The sequence below is a fragment of the Esox lucius genome, chromosome 11, assembly GCF_011004845.1.
Source record: "Esox lucius isolate fEsoLuc1 chromosome 11, fEsoLuc1.pri, whole genome shotgun sequence".
Taxonomy (NCBI): domain Eukaryota; kingdom Metazoa; phylum Chordata; class Actinopteri; order Esociformes; family Esocidae; genus Esox; species Esox lucius.
This window is the reverse complement of record NC_047579.1, coordinates 50,676,144-50,691,228: the sequence shown is the minus strand read 5'-3', so window position 1 is coordinate 50,691,228 and position 15,085 is coordinate 50,676,144. Positions and strand designations below refer to the sequence as shown.

The 15,085-nt window shown below is 49.0% G+C and overlaps 1 protein-coding gene across 2 annotated transcripts in view; it reads right to left on the bottom strand.

The window, feature by feature from the left end:
* The window catches only part of myh9b (myosin, heavy chain 9b, non-muscle), a 33,470-nt gene that overhangs the window by 1,685 nt on the left and 16,700 nt on the right, over positions 1–15,085 (bottom strand). The window contains exons 6-40 of one of the 2 annotated variants that reach the window (XM_010901028.4): positions 14,698–14,718; positions 12,917–13,009; positions 12,752–12,815; positions 11,765–11,863; positions 11,539–11,682; positions 11,351–11,446; positions 10,943–11,214; positions 10,553–10,726; positions 10,162–10,335; positions 9,930–10,044; positions 8,537–8,724; positions 8,281–8,402; positions 8,123–8,192; positions 7,879–8,039; positions 7,655–7,763; positions 7,412–7,543; positions 6,678–6,884; positions 6,444–6,581; positions 6,231–6,354; positions 5,983–6,154; positions 5,679–5,891; positions 5,370–5,514; positions 5,075–5,281; positions 3,777–3,881; positions 3,523–3,675; positions 3,142–3,390; positions 2,816–3,028; positions 2,498–2,710; positions 2,227–2,388; positions 1,917–2,045; positions 1,609–1,697; positions 1,254–1,377; positions 812–1,020; positions 504–612; positions 153–325 (exon numbers count right to left, since the gene is read on the bottom strand). In XM_010901028.4, coding sequence (XP_010899330.1) covers positions 153–325; positions 504–612; positions 812–1,020; positions 1,254–1,377; positions 1,609–1,697; positions 1,917–2,045; positions 2,227–2,388; positions 2,498–2,710; positions 2,816–3,028; positions 3,142–3,390; positions 3,523–3,675; positions 3,777–3,881; positions 5,075–5,281; positions 5,370–5,514; positions 5,679–5,891; positions 5,983–6,154; positions 6,231–6,354; positions 6,444–6,581; positions 6,678–6,884; positions 7,412–7,543; positions 7,655–7,763; positions 7,879–8,039; positions 8,123–8,192; positions 8,281–8,402; positions 8,537–8,724; positions 9,930–10,044; positions 10,162–10,335; positions 10,553–10,726; positions 10,943–11,214; positions 11,351–11,446; positions 11,539–11,682; positions 11,765–11,863; positions 12,752–12,815; positions 12,917–13,009; positions 14,698–14,718 — 5,168 coding nt within the window. The remainder of the gene's footprint in view (positions 1–152; positions 326–503; positions 613–811; positions 1,021–1,253; positions 1,378–1,608; positions 1,698–1,916; positions 2,046–2,226; positions 2,389–2,497; positions 2,711–2,815; positions 3,029–3,141; positions 3,391–3,522; positions 3,676–3,776; positions 3,882–5,074; positions 5,282–5,369; positions 5,515–5,678; positions 5,892–5,982; positions 6,155–6,230; positions 6,355–6,443; positions 6,582–6,677; positions 6,885–7,411; positions 7,544–7,654; positions 7,764–7,878; positions 8,040–8,122; positions 8,193–8,280; positions 8,403–8,536; positions 8,725–9,929; positions 10,045–10,161; positions 10,336–10,552; positions 10,727–10,942; positions 11,215–11,350; positions 11,447–11,538; positions 11,683–11,764; positions 11,864–12,751; positions 12,816–12,916; positions 13,010–14,697; positions 14,719–15,085) is intronic. The other variant, XM_010901029.4, reaches the window with a different exon arrangement.

Below are 15,085 nucleotides of genomic sequence, written 5' to 3'. Positions count from 1 at the left end.
ACAGCGCCGGCCAATCAGAATGGAGGAGTTGGGACATGGTGTGTGATCGATAATGGAGTAGCAGGTGAGAGAAGGCCTTTAAAACAGGACGGTGCCGTTGTACAAGCAGCATTGGCATTGAGTTCCATGTAGGTGGTGGGCAATGTACGTACCGGAGCTTGCTCTTGAGGGTGCTGACCTCGCGGTTCATGGCGTCGGCGGACTCTGTGGCGTCCTCCAGCTCCCTCTGCAGTTTCCTGCGGTTGGCGTTGGCCCTCTGGGCCTCTTCCTCAGCCTCCTCCAACTGCCTCTTCAGCTGCTTCATACGAGAGTTCAGCTTGTCCGACTGCAACACACACGCTAACGTCAGGTACCCGGGTGGGTGTTACGTGGCCGGAGGAGTTCAAAGTTCACAGATTCGGAAAAAAGCTTCCTGTCTAAATGTCCTCTCCACAGTCAAATGAACACTTCCAACTGGCTGGTGTGGTGCAGAGTGTGCGTCCTAGCTTTACGCGAACCCTGACCTGGTCTTTGTACTGCTCTGTGTTGCGTCTCTCGTCGTCCACCTGGAGGATGACCTCCTTCAGCTTCTTCTCGGTGCGACGCACCAGCTTGGATGCCTGCTGCCTCTCCCTGTGGAAAGACATGAATCACATGAGTGGAAACACCTGCATCACTTCTTCATAGCTTCTTGGACTATCGCTCTCTGATTACACCCATGTTGCAGTGTTCTTTCATTCTTAACAATGGGCAATTGTAGAGCCCAGGAGAAGTTATCTGAACCAGGATGATGGTGGCATAGGTGTCGAAGTTCAGGCCAGGACCCACTCACTTTGTCTCTATGTCCACCTGCTCCTCCAGCTGAGCAATCTTGGCCTCCAGGGCGGCGATAGTGGCCTTGTACTTGGATTTGACAGTCCCCTCAAGCTCCTGCAGCTTCAGCTTCAGCTCCTTGTTCTGGCGCTCCATCTGGGAGCGTGCCCCCTCCAGGCGCTGGGAAGTACTGCGCTCTGCCGTCAGCTCCACATTTGTCTGGTCAGTCTAAAATGCATGCCATTTCACAGAAGATTTTTATCCAAGTTACTTAGTGATTACATTATTGATTACAAGTATGGGCAGCCCCAAGAATTAAACTGCATCCTACTGCTGCGAGCACAAAGCCCTACATACTACCGGTGTTCTGACCCATGGCCTGACCCATCGGATCTTAAACTGGACTAACTCAGTCTGTACAGACGCTGCAGAGAAGTCAGGGGCCTCCGTGGCCTGTCTACCTGCAGCAGGGCCCTCTTCAGCCTGTCGTTGACCAGCTCCGTGTTACACTGCTCCTCTTCCAACTCCTCCTCCAGCTGTGAAATACGAGCCTCCAGCCTCCTCTTCTCCTCCGCAACCAGAGCACTGATAGGAGAGACATTGGTCATTGGAAGCAGAACGGAATAGCCAGTGTCGTCAGAGGGGCCCTAGCTAAATATTTGAACCTTGGGGGGGGGGGGGGACAATTACATAAAAATGTAATAAAAAGAGGGGAGGGGCCCTCAGAGACTGCCTATGTACAGGGCCCAGAGTTTTGTGCTCCAACCCTGGTTGTGAAAGTAAAGGAGAAAATGGCAGCCTGGTTGTTGATCTTACTTCTTGGCAGCCTGGTTGTTGATCTCATCCTGCAGCTCGTCTCTCTCTTGCTGGGCCTGTCTCTTCACACGCTCTGCAGCCGCCAGCTCCTGGGGAGGGGGTGGGGGTGGGGGGGATTGGACAGTGTGAGAACCAAACACAGTGGGTGTGGGAGTAACATGAAAAATGAAGACAAGGCCAAATCCTAACCTACTCCTTGGCAGCAACGGTGATTATAAATGGAGGATGTATGCAAAAGATAAAAAGCCATTAGAGATGGGGAATGTTGATGTGGGAGGCTTAGACACAGTGAGAATTAATTGACCGACCTCTGTCATCTGGATCATGTCGGCCTCCATGCTCTTGAGCTTCTTCTCGTTCTCCTTGGCCTGGGCCATGATCTCGTCTCTGGACATACGAGTGTCTTCCAGCTCCCTGAGCAGCTCCTTCATCTGGGCCTGGTGGAGAGCAAGCCGTTCACTGTCCGCACACATTTTCCAGGGGACCATGGTATGGACACCCTAGTCTCAGTAGGTGTAATGGATGGTATGGACACCCTAGTCTCAGTAGGTGTAATGGATGGTATGGACACCCTAGTCTCAGTAGGTGTATTGGTATAATGGAGTAATGGATTGTTACCTGGAGCTTTTTGAGCTGTTTCAGGGCCTCATCCCGGTTCTTGTTGGCCATGTCGATGGCTGCCTCCAACTCCTTCAGGTCCAGCTCCAGCTTCTTACGTGCTGCCACAGCAACAGAGCGCTGCTTCCTCTCATCCTCCAATTCCAACTCCATCTCCCTCACCTGAGGACCATTGAGCGACTGTTTCACCCTCATGTCCCATAATGCATTTGACTACTAACACAAGAAGTAACCACGATCTACAACGTTGAGCATGTGGCTCCTACTGTACCTGTTTGATCAGCTGTCTCTTCTTCTCCTCGCCCATCTCGTCTCGTCCTGCCAGGTCTCTCTCATACTGGGCCTTCATGGCCTGCATGTTGACCTCCAGACGCAGCTTGGCGTCCTCCGTGGCCTGCAGCTCGTCCTCCAGCTCCTCCAGCTGAGTCCTCATCTCTTCCAGCTGCTGCTCCATGCCACGCTTGGACTTCTCCAGCTCATGGACCTGGTGGGTCCGGGACGGAGATCGGGACAACAGAGATGTTAAGTACAATAAAAGATTTGAATAGATTTAAAGATGGATAAAAAAATATATACTGTTGTGTCTTACGCTCTTGCCGACATCATCCTTGGAGGAGACCAGGTCCTCCATCTCAGCACGAAGCAGCTTGTTGGCACGGTCCAGCTCATCCTTCATGTCTCTGAGGGACTCCAGCTCACGGGTCAGAGCCAAGGCCCGGGTCTCCTTCTCTCGGGCCTCTGCCTCAGCCTTGTCCCTCTCCTCAGCATAACGGCTTGAGATGGTCTTCTCCTCAGCCAGCATCTATACACAGGACAGGAGAAAATGTCTTACCACCGATTCTAATTCCCACATTCGCCCCAACGCGTAAAGGACGTACATCATTGACATAAATAGTGGGCGGGGCTTCTACAAACCTGGTCAAACTTCTTCTGCTTCTTCTCCAGGTTGGACACAATCTGTCTGAGGTGGTCCTGATCCACGACCATGTCGTCAAGCTCTTGCTGCAGACGTGTTTTGGTCTTGTCTAGTTTGTCAAAGACACTGCACTTCTCCTCCATACGCTGGCTGAGGCCTTCCAGATCTCTCTGCAGCCTCTTCTTTGCCTCCTCTGCGCTTTCCAGACAGGCCCCCTCCTGCTCCACCTTCTTCTTCATCTCCGCCAACTGTAGAGGGAAAACGCGTGTCGATCAAACGCCGTGGCCGTGCCCCCCCACTGGTGACGCGATCTGTCCGTCCGACATGTACCAGCGCGATGGCATCAGCCTGGCATGAGGGCGCGGTGTGTGTCGGCGTACCTGAGACTGCACGGCGAGGAGCTGCTTCTCCACGTTCCTCTTGCCCTCCTCCTCCTCCTCCAGCTGTTCCCTCAGAGCGTTCTGTTCGTCCTCCAGCTGACGAAGGCGAGTGCCCATGGACAGCTTCTGACGGGTCTCTTCCTGGAGCAGCTCCTGTGGGCAGGACAGCAGCCAGCACAGTAAAACATCTTGAGCAAACGAACGCAATGATTGGATTATAGTCTAGAGGCTGGTTGTAGCCCAGAGTACCGTACCTGTACGTCCTGCAGCTGTGACTCCACAGCAGAACAGTCTTTGGATGCCTTAATGGACTTGCCCTCCACCTCGTTGAGCAAACCATTGACTGTCTCCAACTCAGCCTAAGTACCACAAGGACCAGAGAGTAAATACAGGGTTCCTGAGGCACACGGCAAAATCTAATTCAAGGACTTTCAAGTGCTTCAAGCATCATTTAAGGACTTCACTTGAACAAGGTAATACTGATGCTTATTAACTTTAAACAACATGTATAAACAATTCTGTTTATCAAGTCTTTCTCTGAATGCAGAATGTACACACACAGAAGTTCTTTCATTCACTCATTTTACTTCAAAGAGCCAATCATTCAAAGTTAATAAATAGTCCAATTCCATACAGAATCATCAGAAAGTCCAAACCCTCTACCATACATTGTTAAAAGGCAGACGATTCACTGTGATCATTCAGCAGGTTCAAATTAAAAAGTAGTAACTCCTTAAACTCTGAAGCACCAGTCAGCATGTACTTTTGTTGTGGCTACCAATGCATGGGAATGAATGAAAGACCAGGTCATGAGCTTCAACACGGTCAATGGTGTCAGCGCTCTAAAATATTTCAAACTAAGTAGATATGTTGTGTGTCTACATGTGAAACTGCTCAAATGAGATGATATATTGACAGTCATTTTGAGCATCATTGACCCAGAAATTGTGAACTATTTAGGCAAAAACAATAGTTTGTTGAGACTGACTGACAAAACCCACATCAAAAGCACATTTAGTGAAGTGTGTTGGTAATCATATGGTCTAGAGATTTAAGAGTCTTCGTAGAAAAAGAATGAGGAACTCCCTATTCCAAATAGTTATTTAAAATATAGGCTACTGTTTCGGGACAAATATTGAAATCAATTGCTGCCTTATCTGCTTTGATTTTCTGCCTAACAACGAATGAAGATGAATATTGAAAGCCAGTACCTTTACCCTGCATTTTTGACAGAAAATACTAAGAAAATACTAAGAAAATACTAAGAAAATACTAAGAAAATACTAAGAAAATACTAAGAAAATACTAAGAAAACAGTCAGAGAAGAGTAAGTGGGGAGAACCAGCTTGCAAGTGATAGTCACACAGAACTGAGAAAAGCTCCAGCAACTCTACATAAATTTGAATAACGTTGAGATTTGTAACGCAGGGGAAAACTGTCCTCAGACTTTAATCACTCCTATTCAAGTATTCAACCCACGGCCCGACAGCTAAGAGTACCGTCCACATGCTGTAAACGGCACCCGAATGGAGCTCATGAAAAGTCACGGTACCTGCAGCTTGGCCACTTTCTCAGACAGCTCCACTCTCTGGCGCTCGCTCTCGGCGTGTTTGACCTGCAGCTCCTGGACCTGGCCCTCAGCCTTTTTTCTGCGATGCTCCGAATCCCCCTTCCCCTGCATCAGAGTCTGCAGCTCTATAGCCAGCTCATTCCTCTCACTCTCCAGGGCCTGCTTGGCCTTCTCCACCGACACCTTGTTCTGTTGGGAGAGGAACAGCGTACGGGTCAGCGCATGGGCGCCCCTGTACTGGAACACACACCAAGCCCTGAAGCGGCGTTTCTCATACCCTCTTGGCCTGCTCCAGTTGCTCATTCAGCTCGTCAAAGGCCTGGCTGTGTTTCAGTCTCATCTCGACAACCTGCTGCTCATGGACCTTGGCCTCTTCTTCCAGAACCTTCTTCAACTGGTTCACCTCTGTCTCACGCTTGGTCCTGACACACAGAAGCAGAGAAACGTATGAGAGATTTTAACACTCTAAATAAAGAGTTGTAAGCTGTATTGGGGCAACCAACAGGAGTTTGACTTGTCATCAAATGTCCAGAATAACGAAGAGGCCGTCACATTGAAACAGTGGCTGAGGTTCTCCTGCTTATACCTGAGCTCCTGCTGGGCAGCTGTAGAGTCCAGTGTGTCCTCCAGCTCGGTTTTGAGCGCCTCCAGTTCCTCTCCCAGGTCCCTGCGGTTTTTCTCAGCCTTAGCGCGGGCAGCCCGCTCCAGCTCCAGGTCCTCCTGCAGCTCAGACAGCTGGGCCTCCATCTCTCGAATCTTCTTCTGGGCCAAGTTCTTCTGGGCCGCCTCTTCCTCGATCCTAAGAGAAAAGGGAGGAATATTGACGTGCCATGACAATACACAGTTATCACACTAAAGCTACTGCATTAAGATGACTTCGGAAACCCCACCTGGCAAGTGCTGCCTGCAGCTCTTCCTCCTTCTTGGCCAGCTGGGCACGGAGCTCAGCGATCTGGGCCTGGAGCTCAGCTATCTGGTCAAGGAGATCAGTAGAGTCCCCCTCCAGCTTACGCCGGTTCTTTTCCAGCTCCTGGCGGCTCTTCTCCTCCCTGCGCAGGCGGTCTGAGGGGGAAAAGGAGAAAGTTACAGGGAGGAAGTCAGAGCAACAGGATCAACATGGTGTGTGGGTTGGACTTACCCTCCAGGTCAGTGATCATGGCCTCATGCTTGTTCTTGAGTTTCTGCAGGCTTTTGGACTTCTCCTCCTCCTCAGCCAGGTTAGTGGTGAACTCAGAGATACGCTCTTCATTCAGTTTCTTCTCCTGTGGGCAAAACCAAACAGTTCAAGACCTCTACTCACTTAACTGTACAATTCACACACCAGTCTACACACTGATGGTTGGACACGGACCTTCAGAAGTTTGTTGTTCTGGTCTTCCAGCACCATGACCTCCTCCTCAATCTTCTTCAGCTTGGAGTCTGTGGTCACCTTCTCCAACTGGAGCCTCTGTCTGGCCGCCTCCTCTTCATCCAACTGTTGCTCCAGGTCCTGCACGCATTCAGCAAAGGAAAGGGTCAAGTCATCCTTGCTGCGCCCAAGTGTGTGTGTGTGTGTGTGTGTGTGTGTGTGTGTGTCATTCCCCACCGTGATGTTTTGCTGCATCTTCTTCTTCTCCGTCATCAGCTGTGTGGCCCTTTCCTCCTCCTCTTCCACACGGGCCTCCAGGTCGTGGAGGATCTCCTCCAGCTCCTGCTTCTTGGCGGCCAGACGAGCCCTCATCTCCTCAGCCTCGGCACACAGCTCCGTCTCCGCCTGGAGCTGCTCCTGCAGGGCCTGCTTCTCAGCACCCAGCTGGGGGAAGAAGACGAGGACCACGACGGCGTCAGCAGCAGAGCAGTGACCGTGTTGCCGTCAGACCGGCAGTCGTTACCGCAGTCAAAAGCCACGTGACCGCTGAGTAACAGCTACTGGAATGGCACGGAAGCCTTGGTAGTACAACGCTCCCTATGAGCCCAGATTACCATTGGCTGGGCACTTCACCCTCTGTTACACCTCTAATCACTGACATCAATGTGTATGGAGACAAATCACCACAGACACAATGCCTGAATTAGAGTGATCTGAATGAGGATAAAGTGGTGAAGTCAGGAACGCAACAGCTTTGTGTCTGTCCAACTGCTGCACAATGAAACTTCAGTACAGGATCATTATGGGAACATGCAACCGAATGCTAGACTGAGTAGTAGAGAATCCGGCTCACTCAGAATGTTCTAGATCTCCAGTCCAGAAATTCCTGGATGAAGGGCGGCCTTATCCCTCATCATAAACGATCAAGTTATACCCGAAGGCCAATCGATGATGAGGACCTCAAGTCTTACCTGGTGCTGTTTGACCTCCATCTCCTTCAGCAGCAGCTCCGCATGTTGCTGCTTCTCCTTGACCTTTAACAGCTCGTCATCCTTGGCCTGCATCTCCTCCTCCTGCCTGCTCACCTGCAGCAGGGGCTTCACCTGGAAGATGGGGGGGAGGGGGGGGGTGTTACAAGACCAGAAAGGCTACTGCACACCTGCACTAAGGGATTTGGCAAAAAACCCAGAATAGAAAGGCAGCGCTGCATGTACCTTTGTGAAGAGTCTCCACCACTGCCAGTTCCGGAGTTTCAGGTAGGCAGAACAGTTCCTCTGAATCACCTTCATGGCAGTCAGCTGCTGCTGTCTCTTGGCAAAGGCCCTGCAGAGAGTGACGAGAGACTCTTGGTGATTCTCCCAAGTACATTAAATCATGACTCCAAAACGTATTCGCCACAGCCCCTTGATGATGCAGATGAAGTCAGACGGGGTCTTACTTGCGGGCCACATAGCCTCTGCACCACGCCTGGAAGCTGATGATGACATCAGTGATCTTCATGTCTCTCTCCTCCTCCAGGTGAGCCAGTACTCCAGCTCTGAAGAACACCTTACTCTGGCCAATCCGATAGAGGTTGGGGTCCAGCTCCAGCGTTTTAATCTGACAAGTAGAACGACGGGTATAAAGTCCAGTTCCAGAGAGAGACGGTTCCAGGACAAGACAATAATACCCTCAGCACTCACCATGAGCACACAGGCCTGCTTGCCGTCCATGAAGCCCTTGGGGATGGAGTTGGGCGTGAGGATCTCATACCTTAGGGGGAACAGTGGAGGTACATGACACCTATGTAACCAGAATACAGGCTGACAGACAAGCAGCAGGAAAGGGAGACACCCGGTACCTCTGTCTGAACTCCTGGAAGACGATACGGTTGGGGAAGCCTTGTCTACAGATACGGATGCCCTCCAGAACTCCATTACACCTCAGCTGGTCCAGAACCAGGTGGGGGTCCAGTTTACCAGCCTGTGAGGGAGGGAGGGGTGAAGGGAACAATTAGAGGGGTAAATAAGAAGCAGCCAGGACAACACCTCTGGCAATAAGCTTGGAGAGCCTCAGTTGGGTACAGTATTTAGAGTTGTTTTCACTAACGCGGGTACCTTCTTTTCGTGGTTGGGGATGATGCAGCGGACGAAGTTGGGGTTGGTGTTCCTCAGTGTGGCCATCAGCTTGGACAGCTGCTCCTTGTAGAGCTGGCCCACAGTGCGGAACATGCCTTTGCGAGTCTTAAAGGCCCCGGGCATCTCGGACATCCCTGCCACCTTATCCAGACCCACAATACGATCCACTGAGAAGAGGGAGAGACGGACAACGGACAGAGGCGAGACGAATGAGACCAAACGACAGGCTTAATGGACATTTGGGACTAACCAGACACTCCACACGGTGAAAAACAAACAAGAAGAACACAAGTGTAATGGAGATGGGAGGGTTCCAACCCTGGATTAGGGATGAGAAGGGACCGACTGGTTCACAACCAGTGACACACCAAACAACATCAAGGGGAATGCAGAGGGAAGGAGAATTTGGGGAATGACGAGGGGGGGGGGGACGACACAAAATGCCTGTGAAGCGTGGGGGGAGGGGGAGGAAAGGGGGGTTCACACTCGAACAAGACAAGCCAATGCAGTGAGTGAAGAGTGAGTGTGTGTGTGAGTGTGAGTGTGTGTGTGAGTGTGAGTGTGAGTGTGAGTGTGAGTGTGAGTGTGAGTGTGAGTGTGAGTGTGAGTGTGAGTGTGAGTGTGAGTGTGAGTGTGTGTGTGTGTGTGAGTGTGTGTGTGTGTTCACACTATAAGAAATGTCATGTGTTTCGTGGAATTCACGTCATACTTCTGGGAAATCAATGTTTGTGGCAAACGGTGCATATGTGGCCATGTACTACTGGTGATGACAGAACCAAACCCATGCAGTATATACCCATCGCTGCAGTACCAATGAACAACACCAGAGGTCCCCAAACCACACTATTACACAGGGGAGAGAGGGAGAGTCCAATGAAGGAGCAACACGTGGTAGATGGTCATCTTGACAGAACACCCATTGGATGAATACATATTGGCCAAGTCAACAGTGATCAACAGGGGAAAGAAACAAATAATCAAGATAAACAATGATGTAGAGATTAGGAAAAGGTACACATTTGTGCAAAAACAGAAGGATAAGGAGAACGGGAGTAAAGAGAGAACATAAAATGATGAAAGTGTCACCTGAATCTGAGTGGAGAAAAGGAAAACGCTGATAAAAATAGGCTCTCTGAGACCTCTGTACCTCTGAGACCCAGTAAAATGAGAGGACAGATTGAAAGGGGCCACACAGAGGAGCACATGGCAGAAACCAAAAAGGGAGTGAATGGGTAAGAATAAAAGGCCCAGACACCAGACATTGGATACAAGACAAGAGAAAAAAAAGTGGATATATGATGTGAGCTGGGAAGAGACCGGAAACATATCAGCCATTGTCCACTGAAGGATGTTATTCATTGGCTGCACTCACCGTCCTTCCAGAGCTCAGACACAAACTTGTCAGTGGACTGGTTGAGCAGCGTGGCCACGTTGTCGTTCAGAGGGTCCATGTTCTTCATCAGCCACTCGTCTGCCTTGTAGTCCACCTGAGGAGACCGACCACCATAGAGACCATTATTAAATCAGGGTTCGAATGGAAAATGAGGTCCAAATGCACAGAGGTTAAGCCATCTGAGCGGTTTCTTCATTACTGGTCTGTTTACCTTCCCGGCGTAATGGATGATACAAAAATCAGCCTCATCCTTCAGTTTCTTGGGCTTGTGGAACTTTGGGTGGGTGCCCTGCTCCTGGAGAACCTTCTCCACAAAGCTCTTGTCAGTGGCCTTGGGGAACCAGCACTCCTCGTCCAACAGGGCCAGAATACCAGGGGGGCTAGCCTTGGGGAACACACAGTACAGGACTTAGTTTAAAAAACAAAAACGGGAGATACAGCATGGCACAGAACAGACGTCACTAGGAGTGAGACACAGGAGTGCTTTGAGGAAAGGGATGTAGGATGAATGTAGGAGGTTAACGGAGTTCCCTAGAGGAAAGGCTGCTTAGACAAAGGCTGACGAAAGCTAGAGAGATAAAGGTTCAAAGGGCTACACTCACTGGCTTCTCAATGAGGTCGATGCAGGGCTGCAGGTCCAGGCCAAAGTCGATGAAGCTCCACTCGATGCCCTCCCTCTGGTACTCCTCCTGCTCCAGGATGAACATGGTGTGGTTGAACAGCTGCTGGAGCTTCTCGTTGGTGTAGTTGATGCACAGCTGCTCAAACGAGTTCAGCTAATGGAGAAAGAAGTTTTCAGAGGGTGCATTCATTAGCATTATGGCCAAACAAAGGTTGGCTTAGCGGTAGTAGACAACCTCAAGAGACTACAGTGATTCGCTGACTGTGTGCTCCATCCATGATCTGTGCTGAGGTTAACTAGGCATCTACCATACTTTGAAAATCACAAAATCACCTCCTGGTCTTAAGAACTTTCATTCCACGCCACATACCTCAAAGATCTCAAAGCCAGCGATGTCCAGGATGCCGATGAAGGAGGCTCCCTGTCTCTTGGTCTTGTCCAGGGCCTTGTTGATGCGCATCACCAGCCAGCGGAACATCCTCTCGTAGGTAGCCTTGGCCAGGGCCTCCACCGCAAACTCTGCCTGCTCCTGGGTCTGGGCCTTCTGCACGTAGTCCCGGCCCACCTTGATACGCGGCGACAGGATGGCACGGGTGAAGTCCGTCACATTCATGCCCATCAGGTGGCAGACCTTCTGAGCAGCTGCAAGAGCAAGGGAAAGTGGCGCATTAAAATACCCTATACTAACGCTAAACTATCCTGGCGTATATTCCGGCAGTCACAAGACGTATCGATATCGATACCAAGACGTGCCAGTCCGCATGGAGGACGGCGGTACCTGTGTCATCAGGCATGGAGGCCTGGTCCGAATGACGCTCCTTTTTAAAGCTCATGTTGCCCAGCTGGAGCACAGAGGACACCACCTTCAGCAGACCTGCAGGAGGAGCGCACCAGGGGTCATTGTCATACAGCACAAGCCCATTGGGAGATTGGTGAGCGGGGGGAGGGGGCAGGGCGTGTCCGCACCTATCTGCTCATCATCTGGGATGCCCATAATCCTAAAGGCCTCCAGGGTCTCGGTGAACAGGTCCTTGTCCTGCTGGCCAGGGATGGTCACGTTGCCATTGACCAGGAAGCGGTAGTTGTTGTAGCCCTCCAGACACAGCTCGGCTGAGAGACAGCGAGAGAAAGGGTCATTAGATGGGATGTGCACACTTAACTGCCTGTGAAATGGTGATTAATGAAGGCTTACAGCGCAGTTTGTCCCCAGCCCCAGTGAGCATGTAGTAGAAGACGTGGAAGGTCCTCTCGTCTTTGGCCTGGCGGATGGCACGGGACTTCTCCAGCAGGTCTGGGGTCAGGCGAGTCAAGGAGCCACTCATTTAAACAGGGTTATGAGCAGTCCCCAGGCTGTTTCTATTGCCAGGTCACATTCTACACAGCAACTCAATCAAAACATCTTCCCTCTTGGGAAACTAAAATTAAAAATGCGTGACGTACATCCTCCAGCCAAGAGATTTTGTCTATGACATTTCAATTTGTCATTCACCTCAGATGCCATCAAGACAAAGTTAGAGGAGGAACTAGGTACGGAAATAGCACATCGTAAAATACACCACTATTCAGAAGTTGAGTCGCTCAGGAAAGCAAATGTTGTCCATTAAATTAACACCAACTTGATCAGAAATAGTGTAGACAGTGTTCATGTTGGAAATGACTTGTAGCTGGAAACCAATGATTTTCAATAGATCTACACAGGCCCACCTGTGTTTCAATGGCACTTTGTGTTTGCCAATCCAAGTTTATCATTTCAAAAGGCTTATTGATCAATACAAAACCCTTGTGCAATTGTTATCCCAGATGAAAACTGTTGTGCCGATTTAAGAAGCAATAAAACGTCTTTAGACTAGTTCAGCATCAGTGTTTGAGGTCCTCTCAGATGTATGTGTGACTCAGACCCATTGTTGATAATCCTGGGCATATCAGAGGCTCTGGACAGAACACACAAACCCCAGAAACCCCAACGACCATTTCAAGTCTTTTTAAGCAAAAACAATTTTGTACATGTTGGAACAATGAGGTCCCCTCAACTAACTTATGGCACAGTAATGAGGAAAATACCCTACATAAAGTAAATGCTATACATGGATAACAAAAATGTGCCTGTAAGCCACACCTGTTTGAACCAATTTAAAATTGTTGTTCAGTACATTTTATGGTTAACATAATACGAGGATACATGTTTCAATGTTGGCACCCACGATGTATCCATTGACATCAAAGTTGATTCTGATGAATTTTCCCTGTTAGAGAAAATACAACAAAATGACCAACAAGCAGTAATTGTCAAACAGAAGAAAAAGCAAATTTAAACACGAGCACCACTAAGAAAAATAAATCTTACGAATCTGGATGAGTTGTCATTCTTGACTGTCTTGGCGTTTCCAAAAGCCTCCAGGATAGGGTTAGCCTGCAGCAACTGCTTCTCCAGCTCCCCCTAGTGGACAGACAGAAGCCCTTTCTTAGCCAATGACTTGACTCCATTGCCAGCACCACCTTATAAGGACTGATACAGACCAGTGTGAAGCCCATCCTGAAACAGTACCAGAACAGTTTGTCGATTCTCAAAAGTGGGATTACAGAGTTGCTTTGATGTTTCAGATTGATGAGTCACTGTCATGCTTCATGAAAACTACAGCCATCTGCTTTTCATTTAGACGGTCAGTGTTGATTTAAAAAAAAGGTATGGTTTCCTTTTAAGCCTAAATCAATATTTGAAACGTCACAAGAAATAAAATGCCAACTGACTTACCTTAGTAATTAAATAATAAATTGCATGCAGACCATAAAATATCACAAGAGAACACAGACACACAATATCCACACACAGCGCAGAGTTAGTGCCCACACCTTGACCCCTGTGGCCCTCACTGGTAACCTTTCACCCAGAGCCGAATAACCCACATGCAGAGAACTGGCCCGAGACTCACTTTACTGATGTTTTTAATTACACAAAACCATGGCGACCCTCAGTGCCTAAGCACACACACACACACACACACACACACACCACAACCACAATCACCCCTAACCGAACACATTGTAACAGGCGAAGGTACGGTCCCCGTACACTGTAGAATAAACGCCATCTAAAAATCACTACATACGTCTGCATTTTAATTTTAGAAGGATCTAGGGTTATGCTCCAATAATAAAAAATTAAAAAAACACAACAGGCAAGGCCTTAAAAACCATTAAGTGGCATCTGTAGCTGGGAAATCAATCAATATCGTCAATGTGGGGAGTTGGGCACACCAATGGGTGGAAACCACTTCCATTCCCCAAATAAAAACCCAGACTCACAACCATACGGTTACACAGCCTATATAGTATGGACTTTGTTCTCCATCTAAGGATCTTCAACCTTTCTGCTGACTCTTACCAGACAATTATTTGTTAAAAATCTATCCTTATTTAATCTTCTGCACAACACCAACAGGAGTAACGAATTATAGATATGTTATTGACTGGTATGAAGCGTTCCCACTGAACTCACAAACAAGTAGACAATTATAGTTCTCCAATGGCATCTTAAAATGTACAAAGCAACGCAGTAAGTTTGTTCAGAGATCTCTAAAAATGGCATGGACAAAGAGTGAGAAAGAGTGGGAACAGTGAGACATTGACAAGATCTCTGAACAGACAAACCGGAACACACCAAGCAAACATGGAGCCGTTCAACAGAGACATCAAGCTTCTGGAACCACAAAGAAAAAAAAAGACAAATTCAGCCAGACACATCGGACTGCAGAGACGGTTTCTAATTAAATACATTAAAAACAGTAGGAGTTAAGAGCAAATCCAAAAGAGTGATGCACTTAGTCTTCATTTTGTCTGGCTGAATTCAAATAGCAATTTCCCTTGCAAACAAAGAACATTCCTTCTTCGTCTTGGCTGACACTGGTCATATGACCTTCAGTTCCAACTGACCCACTATCCCAGCAGCACGCTCCAGCAGCACGGGGAGAAGGAGAGGTAGACAGAGAGTCATGGGAGGATGGGTGAGGACGAGATACGGAGGATGGGTGAGGACGAGATACGGAGGATGGGTGAGGACGAGATACGGAGGATGGGTGAGGACAGTGGGTGAGGGACAATGGGGGTCGAAGGGAGAGGGTAACTCACATGTAACAGGATCGAGCTCGCCTGTTGATGGGAAGAGAGAAACACACAACCTCAAAGGAATGATAAATCGTGACACGGGTCTGCTTTCAGAAGACACCGGGCCTCTCACTGAACCTTGCAGTTACAGCAGACTATCACAAAAGGTGATCAACTACAGCACTGCAGGTTTTTCCAGTGTCATGGCTTGATATTCAGCCCAACCACTTTGGGCCAAAATGTCACATTACGAACCAGCTGCAAAGTTAGTTCAATATACAGCCTACGGTGCTATGATATTGCCGCACCTTCCAAACCCAGGATAGGTATATTTAGAGGTACTCCACGGCTCTCGCACCATAGCGCCAATCCACCTATCCAAGCGGAACACGGCGATGGGCTGACAATGACG